The 9,285-nt window shown below is 46.1% G+C and overlaps 5 protein-coding genes across 6 annotated transcripts; 3 read left to right on the forward strand and 2 right to left on the reverse strand.

The window, feature by feature from the left end:
• The first annotated feature begins 2 nt into the window (after positions 1-2).
• Positions 3-2,067, forward strand: LOC9646895 (nucleoside diphosphate kinase 7). 2 transcript variants are annotated; one of them, XM_002961687.2, is made up of 11 exons: positions 3-118; positions 182-245; positions 305-417; positions 473-639; positions 706-867; positions 932-1,020; positions 1,097-1,215; positions 1,270-1,366; positions 1,421-1,551; positions 1,602-1,772; positions 1,838-2,067. In XM_002961687.2, exons 3-11 carry the CDS (start codon positions 307-309, stop codon positions 1,961-1,963), a joined length of 1,173 nt encoding a protein of 390 aa, XP_002961733.1. In that variant the 5' UTR covers positions 3-118; positions 182-245; positions 305-306; the 3' UTR covers positions 1,964-2,067. The 2 variants fall into 2 exon arrangements, with proteins under 2 accessions (XP_002961733.1, XP_024537472.1); XM_024681704.1 differs by having other exon boundaries at positions 1,270-1,551.
• LOC112348555 (pentatricopeptide repeat-containing protein At4g02750-like) lies at positions 1,981-3,603 on the reverse strand. The gene is made up of 2 exons (XM_024681325.1): positions 3,002-3,603; positions 1,981-2,821 (listed from the first exon to the last, which is right to left on the reverse strand). The coding sequence occupies exons 1-2, from the start codon at positions 3,601-3,603 to the stop codon at positions 1,981-1,983; spliced, it is 1,443 nt and encodes a 480-aa protein (XP_024537093.1).
• A 227-nt stretch (positions 3,604-3,830) lies between these two features.
• On the forward strand, positions 3,831-5,317 carry LOC112349985 (probable E3 ubiquitin-protein ligase RHY1A). Its single transcript, XM_024685364.1, has 3 exons — positions 3,831-4,269; positions 4,335-4,570; positions 4,662-5,317. The coding sequence occupies exons 1-3, from the start codon at positions 4,078-4,080 to the stop codon at positions 5,242-5,244; spliced, it is 1,011 nt and encodes a 336-aa protein (XP_024541132.1). The 5' UTR covers positions 3,831-4,077; the 3' UTR covers positions 5,245-5,317.
• Positions 5,318-5,322: 5 nt separating this feature from the next.
• Positions 5,323-6,871, reverse strand: LOC9663241 (plant intracellular Ras-group-related LRR protein 7). The gene is made up of 9 exons (XM_002962194.2): positions 6,713-6,871; positions 6,556-6,625; positions 6,380-6,426; positions 6,180-6,288; positions 6,039-6,124; positions 5,874-5,964; positions 5,732-5,817; positions 5,583-5,669; positions 5,323-5,529 (listed from the first exon to the last, which is right to left on the reverse strand). Exons 1-9 carry the CDS (start codon positions 6,803-6,805, stop codon positions 5,410-5,412), a joined length of 789 nt encoding a protein of 262 aa, XP_002962240.1. The 5' UTR covers positions 6,806-6,871; the 3' UTR covers positions 5,323-5,409.
• A 331-nt stretch (positions 6,872-7,202) lies between these two features.
• On the forward strand, positions 7,203-7,794 carry LOC9646896 (glucan endo-1,3-beta-glucosidase). The gene is made up of 3 exons (XM_002961689.2): positions 7,203-7,279; positions 7,343-7,585; positions 7,644-7,794. Exons 1-3 carry the CDS (start codon positions 7,228-7,230, stop codon positions 7,691-7,693), a joined length of 345 nt encoding a protein of 114 aa, XP_002961735.2. The 5' UTR covers positions 7,203-7,227; the 3' UTR covers positions 7,694-7,794.
• Positions 7,795-9,285: the final 1,491 nt, after the last annotated feature.

Consider the following 9,285-nt stretch of genomic DNA (forward strand, 5'->3'; position numbering starts at 1 on the left):
GCGAATGGGGAATGGTTTTCTAGGGTAGGGTTTTGCGCCACGGATGGATGGCAATGCCCGGCGCCAGGCGAGAGAAGATGATCGCGCGATGATCGTCGCGCGGACGAGGCGCTGTTTTGTGAGATTCTTCCCGCATTTTCGTTCTTGCTCTGGCAGATTCTCTTGACGGGTTTCTTGGCAGTGACGTTGTTCTTGGAGAAGATTTCTTGCCTGGAAGAAGGGGCACGAGATTTCGTAGGATATTGGTGAGATTTCTCTGTTGCTTTGGCCTTGAGCTACATTGGAAGCGTTCTTTCCTTTGCAGCAATGGCGGAAGGAGCACGCTATTGCTTCATTGTGAGATGGCTCGATCCGACGAGTGCTCTGATTTGGAAGTACCAGTTTTTCTACAACACCGCGGATTCTTCCATTGAAATGGTGGGCATGGATGTGTTCACGCTTTTCTTTCTCTTGACATCTTCTTGTTGTCCAGTATGATATTAAGAACCAAAAGATTTTTCTCAAGCGAGTTAGCCATCCGGAGATCCGGTTGGAGCATTTGTATATCGGTGGTACTTTTGTCTTGTATTCTAGGCAGCTTGTAGTCGAGGATTATGGTGACGATTTTACTCGCAAGGAGCTCTCAAATCTGCAAGAAACGTATGCTATTTCCTTTGTTTTTTTATTCATTCTTGTGCACTTCTGGCTAATGTTTCATCCGTGCAGGACCATAGCCGTGATAAAGCCTGATGCAATCGACAATGTGGGAAAGATTATAGACATAATATACAGCAATGGATTCCTTGTAAAGCAAATGAGGATGTGTAAGTTATCATCCCAGCAAGCGGCCCAGTTCTATAAAGCACACGCTGGGAAACATTTTTTCGGGTAAGATCTTTCTTCTACAACATCTACAAACATTTCATTTTTGTGTCTTTCTCTTTCTTTTCAGTCACATTACAAGCCACATGTCAAGTGGCCCTTGTGTTGCTCTGGAGCTTGTCGCGGAGGACGCAATCAGTAAATGGAGGCTTCTTCTTGGTGAGATGGCTGTGTTCGTTACAAGTGTCTGTGAGGAACGTAAAGCTTATTCTAAAGCCGGGTTTTCAATAGACAGGTCCTACAGACAGCGTTGAAGCAAAGGTAAAAGCTCCCAGTTCTATCCGTGCGGAGTTTGGCAGCGACGAGACTAGAAACGCGTGCCATGGATCTGATTCTCCTTGTGCAGCAAAGCAGGTGTGAGCCTCGACTGAACTCCAGCATTGCTGATCAGTGTTTGTGGCCTTTCAGGAGTCAGACTTCTTTTTCAAGGACAAAAACTTGGGATTTTGCGCAAAGCTGAAACATTGTACCTTATGCTTGATCAAGCCTCACGCTGTTTTTGACGGTAATCGACTCTTATCTCGATTCACAAAAGCTAACCTTGACTCTGGGACTACAGGCTTTGCTGGAATCATCATCGACGCTATTCTCAAGAGATTCGTCATCACAGCCATGGAACTCGTCACATTTGGCCGTCCTAGCGCCTTGGAGTTTTACGAGCTCTACAACGGTGTTTGCTCCGACTATCATGTAAGCATTCTTCCCTTCGACTTAATGACGAGTGCGTTCTTTGCATGCAGGCAATGGCACAGGAGCTGTCTGTAGGTCCCTTCATTGCAATGGAAATATGTTACGAAAGCGGTGATGACAACCCCGTGAACGATTTTCGAGACTTTTGTGGGCCTCCTGATGCGGCAATGTGTAAGGCTTTAAGACCGAGTACGCTCCGAGCGCAGTATGGTATTAACAAGGTAAGTAAAACGATCTTACAATGCGATCTTCTCGGTTTCCTGGCTAACTTGTTCTTATCAACCAGGTGAAAAACGCTATACACTGCACAGATCTTCCAGAGGACGGAGTCACAGAGTGCACGTACGTGTTCACGCACAAGTTCAATCCCACACAGGAAGCAACCGTGTACAAGAACCACAACCTGAGATAAGTAGAGTTAAGAGTCTTCTAACACGAAGCTAGATAGTTTGAAGACGGTCTTGGAATTCTCGTAGGGGGCGGGATGGCTTCGCCGTAGAACCATCCGTCTATGGAGTAAATATTTGCAAGCAAATCGTAAGCTGATGTTTTCAGTGGATCTAACTTAAGTACAGATCGAGCAGCGCTTGCTCCTCGCTGGAGATCGCTGTAACTTCGGCAGGCTCCCAGGAAGCACGTCCACTCCAGAGCTTCCGGGACGAAAGGCATGTTTGCTATGAGATCTCTTGCGTAGCTCAAGTGGCCGGATCGTCCCAGGAGATCGATCACGCAGCAGTAGTGCTGCTTCGTCGGCTCCAGCTTGAAATCGAGCTGCATGGACACGAAGCTCGCGATTCCATCGCGGACTTTCCCGGCGTGGCTGCAAGAGATGAGTCCTGAGATGAAAGTTACATCGTCTGGAGCTTCGACTAGCTTCACAAACTTGAAAATTTCGAGAGCTTCCAAGGCATGACCGGTCTGGGCATGCGCTCCCAGGATCGAGTTCCAAGAGAGTATGGACTTCTCGGGCATTTGCTCGAAGAATTTTCTAACCAACGGGACATTCCCAGCCAGAGAATATGCCGAGAGAAGGATGTTCCATGATACGAGATTTCTTCGCGGCATTGAGTGGAACACCTCCATTGCATGCTCAAGATGCCCGTTCTGGGAATATCCCGTGAGAAGAGAGTTCCACGAGACGATGCTGTGATGGGGCATCCTATCGAATATACGCTTTGCTTCGCTTATGTAACCACTAGCGGCATATGCCGCCAACATTGTTGTCCAGGAAAACACGTCAGCGGCATCTTGGAATCTCTCGAACAAGACACTGGCATTTTCCAGATGCCCACCTTGGGTATATCCCAAAAGCATCGCGTTGAAAGATACGTTGTTTTGCTCTGGCATCTCGTCAAAGACGCGTTTCGAGTTCTCTAGATTCCCGCAACGGGAATATGCCCCCACCATGGCATTCCACGCCACAGAATCCCTCTCGGGCATCTTTTCAAACAGTGCCTTAGCCCCAAGGATATGCCCTGCTTGGGCATAGGCTGCGAGCATCGTTGTCCACGAGACTAGATTCCGTTGAGGCATCCGCCAGAATATCCCCGCGGCACTCTCCACGTTGGCATTTTGGGCGTGCGCATCCAGAAGTGCATTCCACGCCACTATGTCGTGCTGAGGCATATTCGCAAAAAAGTGCTGTAATTGGAGCATTTGCCCAGTGTGGGCAAATGCAGTGATTAGGGCTGTCCACGAAGCAAGCGTCCAGTAGGGCATTGCAAAGAACAGACGCTCGGCAGCTTCACATCGACTAGATCTAGCGTAGAAAGATAGCACCAAATTTAAAGAAACTAGATTCGGAGCTTCGATTTCTCGCGCGATCGCCATCGCCCTCTCCAAATCCCCAATCTGGGCATAAGCAGCTAGCATCGTATTGCACGCAACCGCGCTTCGCAGTGGGATCCGATCGAAGAGGGCCTGGGCTTCATCGAGGTCGCCGGCGCGGGCGTAGATCGAGATCATGATCGCCCACGAGTAGATATTGTTTTGGAGCGCTTGATCATCGAAGACCTTGCGGGCATCTGCTACGCTGCCGCATCGGGCATACATTTGGATTAGGCTATTGCGCAGCAGCACCGAATCGCACTGCCAGGATGGAATCTGGGCGTGGAGCTGGATCGCCACCGACAGAGCCTGGCATGTCTGGATTTGCTCGAGGCAAGTGTTCATGGAGCCATTCAATGCCTAGAGGTCAAGCGCTCGATTCCCGGGACAACCAGCGAGAGCGAGACACGTACACGTACACACGCCTACGCCCTACGTTCGAATCCGGGCCACTTCGTCTAGGCTATGGCTATGGCTACCGCCAAGCATTGGGGTCCTCCTGGCGCGCTCGCGGCCGCGATGGATCTCTTCACCAAATCCTAACGACGCTCCTCCGGGACGATCCCACTGCTCCGCCAATTCGAGGCAAGTTCTTCCAGATCTCTCACCAGGAGAAAGAGGGCTTTGTCCCACGAGGAAATGTTGCTAGAAATCTGAGAGATTTCGTCATAGCAGCCGAGAAGAAAGAGAGAGAGAGCCATGATTCCGGGCCTCGCGCAACTGGGTCCAAGGAGACGAAGCAATCGCCAGCAGCAGCAGCAACAGGAGCTCGAGCAGCAGCAAATAAATTCGCAAGAACATCGTTCCAGGCACTACCACCACCAGCACCACCATCACCATCACCACCACCATCATCATCACAGCAGACCAAGGGCCTCTACACGATTCCAGGTTCGTTCTTTCTCTCGATTCTTTCTTTTCTTTGTTTCCATTTGATATTAACTCTCCTTTTCCAGCATGGTGTTCTTGATCCACCCTCGCAAGGAACTAACACCACCACCAGCGAGACGGCCTCGTCCAGCCGCCCAGTGGAGCCTTTGTACTCTCAAACAAACTCACACGACCGACTCTTTCGTGCCAGGCTACCATTTCTACTCCAAAGACGCTCCGAGAGCGAGGCTCACAGGGCAGCTGTCGAGGCTCGCGGCCGTTTGGACGAGCGATTGCGAGAAGCTACATTCTTGGGCAGAAGGTAAATCACACTTTTGTGTTTTCCTGATGCTTAAAACATCTTTTTTCTTCGACTTGTGCTGATACTCAAAACTTGGTTTTTCTTCGTCCAGGAATCCCGAGAACTCGCTGCCAAGGCTGGCGCAGTACTACTTCAACGCTCTCTTCTCGGACGAGGACGAGGAGAGCCTCGTCTGGGAGGACGAGCGCGAGTGGGAGGCGAGCTTGACTGAGTGGCTGGCGGGGAGAGTGTCCGGGTTTCGAGAATCCTGGCAGCCCGAGTGGATGAACGACTTGCCGGCGTCGCCGATCCAGGGGCTGAGCAAGGCGGCAGTGAACGCTCTTCCCAGGGAGATTTACGGCCAGAAGCGATCCAGCAAGTGGAGATCGAGCAGCAAAGGTCCGCAGGAAGAACAGGTGGATTGCTCCGTGTGCCTGGAGCAGTTCTTGGCGGGGCAGACTTTGCTGTGCTTGCCATGCAAGCACAAGTTCCACCCGGCTTGCCTCACGCCATGGCTGGAGCAGCACGAGCAGTGCCCGTATTGCAGAGCTCGCATCCACAGCAGTAGCAGCGGCGCGGGAGGATCGAGCAAAGGTGGTGACGAGTTTGAGGATGATAATCTCTTGGCTTGGCTGGAAGCGTTCGAGACTGGAATGTCGAGGATGAGGTTCACTCCCAATGGCAGCACCCGGTAATCCAGCGAAAGCTTGTATATACTTAACATTGGAAAAATTCCAAGAGATTTGATGCTATGATAAGGATTTCTTGGACAGTTTCGCATATGATACCGATTTCTTTGACGAACTTCACGTAGACTTACACGTTTTTGTGGCAGTTAGACAGATTTGATACAGGATTTATTACGTAGTGTTTCTGTCAATGCCATCGTCAAAAAAGTTTGAGTTTGTGACTACGTTTGTGTCAAGTTGCTTGTCAACCTTTTTCCTCCTGCGAGCTTCGAATTCCTCGAAACCATCCATCTGAGTATATGATCCAGCATTAGAGCCTGGCTTTCCAGAGAAAATCGAATTACCTGATGAAGATCTTCCACAGTGATGGGATTGCCGTGAAGCGACAGAGTTTGCAAGGCGCTACAGCTCTTCAAAAGGGAGCTCGGCAGCTGATTCCACAAGAAAAAAAAACGAGTTTTGGAAAGGAAAAATGGTGAAACGAGTACTCAACTTGAGAGATTTTGTTCTCCGCGAGCACCAGCGTTTTGAGATGGCTTAGATTGCTCAGTGACTGTGGCAGCTGCTCGATCCTATTTCCTGAAAAAACAGAAAGAAAGCTCTCAAGACTATCAATTTCTTTTGTTGTTACGTACCACTTGCTTGGATTTCTTCGAGCGAGAAACAGCTGCCTATGGATTCTGGGAGGACTTTCACCTGGTTTTGGCTGATATCGAGAATAACCAGCTAGAAAAACACAAAGGAGATGGAAGAAAACGCTTGTAAGTTCCCATGCAAAGGATGTAATGTGACAAACTTACGTTTCGTAGGCTTCCCATGGAGCTCGGCAAAGAGGACAAGTGATTGCTTGCAATAGACAAGCGTTCCAATCGCACCAAAAGCCCAACTGCGTGTGCAAACGGATGAAGAACGAAAAAGAAAAGAGAGAAAAGAACACTCACTCTCGTCCGGGAGCTCGGATAATTGATTTGAATCAAGAGCGAGCGTTTTGAGCGACGTGAGCTTGACGAAAGTTGAAGGGAGCCTTGTCAAGCTGTTTTCTACAAGGATCTTCAGGTGTAATTGGAACAAATACAATGAAATGCAAGGAGAGAAAAAAAAAAAGAAAGCAGAACGAAAGGAAAACGAAGATGAAAGTTACCAGTCTTTGGAGATTGTGGAGGGAGTCGATGCCAAGCGGAAGCTCACCTGGAATAATGTAGCATCATATAAGTTGGAAGATAGAAAAATGAATCATTCGAAAAGGAAGAAGGAATGACGATGGTGGAACTTGGAAGACAGAAAAACAAACCGGAAACAAGGAAGTAAGAAACGAACCTATCTTATTGCAAGACGCATCCAGAGTCCTGACCACCTTGGCGATCTCGAAGACTTCGCTCGGGATTGACTGACCCAAAAAAGGAGAAACAAATCAGTAAAGTCATACCAAGAGTCCTCGACATCAAATCGACCCGAAAAGAAATGGATCAAAAACCTTCAAACGCGAATCTCGAAGGCCCACAATTCCCGTCGCCTTCCATTTGACTGCCCGCTTTCGAATAGCGCCTTTGCTCGAGCAGCAGCCCATCTAAGCCTAGCGAAAAAAAAAAAAACACTTGAACTCTCTCCTCGCGAGAAAGCTCAAAGAAGAAGACCCCCCAATACTTTTTCCCCTCTTTGCCGAGTCAGTCAGCTATAGCACACACGCACGCCGTACACACGCAAAATTGTACGGTAACTCCTCGTGAATAAGTTGTCTTTGACAGGGACGCTTTTATAGCTTGGCGTTGATCCATGGGGGACCAATTCTCCCCAGAGAATTTCTTCGTCAAGCTTAGCACTGTGAAAACTGCTAAAGCCGAGGAGGAGACCTTTCTAAGTGGTCACGGGCGAATATTGTTGACAAACCTTCCAGCTCGTCATTTAAATTCCCAACAAGCGAGAGTTTGTTCTTTGTGCGTTTGTCCCTGGAAAGATTTGCGAGTCCTCCTGTGTAGTCTCCTTTGTTTCATGGACGTGGCTAGAGTGGCGCTCTTGGGTGTTGCTTTAATGCTCATCGTCGGTAAGTCTCGAAGCGATCATCTATTTGGGTGATCCATTCTCATTGTTTCTTGATGGTCCCAAGGGATTTGCGAGGGAAACGAGTGGTGCATTGCAAACTCGAGCATTCGCAGCTATGCGTTTGAAGTGGCTCTCGGGGAAACATGTCAGAAGATCGACTGCTCGGCCATAAGAGAAGGAGGGGAGTGTTTCTCCCCAAACACACTCCCCTGGCATGCATCATACGCCTTTAATCTCTACTTCCAAAATAATGGGAGGACTCTGGCTGCTTGCCACGCTCTTGGAATGATTGTCCGAGAATACCCAGGTGACACATTACATATTCTCACTCCTTTGCATATAATATCAACCTTTTCGTCTTTCAGTTCCTCCTAGTGAGAGCTATTGCCACTTTGCAAATGCCAGCATTTCTTGATCTGCCCACTTATTATATTTTGGAGTATATTTTGTCATATGCTTGCATCCAAACGCTTCAGTTTTTGGAGGACTTCCTATCTTGAAAGAAAACTCCAATAGTATAATACTTAATTCTCCCCTGCCAATTATTCATAGATTAATGATGGTTCTGGCAGTATCTAAAAGCATATTTGCTAATGCTTAAATTAGAGTAGTAAACAAAAATAAATTATTTTAAAATTTTATCAATTAATACTTGTTATCAATCAGTATTTCATGAATGAAAAATTTGCTATGCGTTGCATGTAGCAACATTTGGTTTGCTTAATAGTAGTGTTATTTTTACTTATTAATCCAATTGATCAAATATTATTTATAATTTATAAACACAAGATTAATCTTATTGCATATAAACCATTAGATGGTAGAATAAAAAAGAATATACTAGAAAGTGTTTAAGAAAGTTTATAAAATATAAACATGTTTATAAATTAGATTAATCTAAATCAATAACAACCATAAAATGGTAGAATATCCAAGCATATTCTAGGTATATCAACTACCATCCCAGTTTGCTTAAGCAAACCAACAATTACTAACAATATTAAACTACTTCTTTGTAAAATAATTCCTATATTTGAATATCTTATGAATAATGTTTTATAAAATACATAAGATAATTAAAAAATTAACTTATTTTATATGTAAAGCATTATCATATATAATAAATTTTTACATTATAAATTTAATACATAATTTTTAAATTTTGGGTTTTATTTATTTTATTTTAAGGGAAGTGAGGTTGAATAATTAAAAAAGTTTAATTAATGATATCTACATTGTTGTTGTTAAACAAATGATCTCTAATATCTGATAAATATATAATCTAGACGACTCAGTAGAGATGTTTATCAAGGGAATTACATCTATGAAGTAGGGGTGGAAGGTAAATGTTTACATTGTTAAGATGGAGATGCTGACTTTTTACAAGTTAGTTATTATTATAATTATTTAATTTTTTCATGGTTTATTCATTTTTATTTTATATTTATTATCATTTTTGAAAGTGAATAGATATTATAAATATTGTAGCGCACGTGGTTTTTACCCTTATCCTATGGTGATTTACCATAGGATAACACCACGAAGCGGAACCTAAACCCTCTTTATGCCATGTGACAGATGCCACATGTCACATGCCACGTGTCCAAAGGACAGTGGTGTGGAACCCGAGGTTTAGGGCCCTGGGCCATTGAACGAAGGACGGTGCCAAACTCCCAAGCTTAGAGCCAAGGAGTGATGAAACCGAACCAAGGAGCAACTCTCGAGCATACAGCCCAAGGACCGAAGGGACAGGAGCCCAGAGCGACTTGGAACAGTCCTAGAGTAACCAATATCCCAATGCCAAGACCAACACGCAAAACGGAGCTAAACAGAGTCTGGCGCTATTTTGGCATACCGGTGGCCTAACGTGAGGATATGGGTGCTAGCATGGAATGGAACTTGGGCTTAGACCCAAGCCAGACGCAAAACAAGGACAGACACGCAAGCGGGAGCTAGACTATGCCTCAGGTTGGTCAGCCATGCCCGACCTACCCATTATCCCTACTA

The sequence above is a fragment of the Selaginella moellendorffii genome, unplaced genomic scaffold (genome assembly GCF_000143415.4).
Source record: "Selaginella moellendorffii unplaced genomic scaffold, v1.0 SELMOscaffold_1, whole genome shotgun sequence".
In the NCBI taxonomy this organism is placed as follows: Eukaryota; Viridiplantae; Streptophyta; class Lycopodiopsida; order Selaginellales; family Selaginellaceae; genus Selaginella; species Selaginella moellendorffii.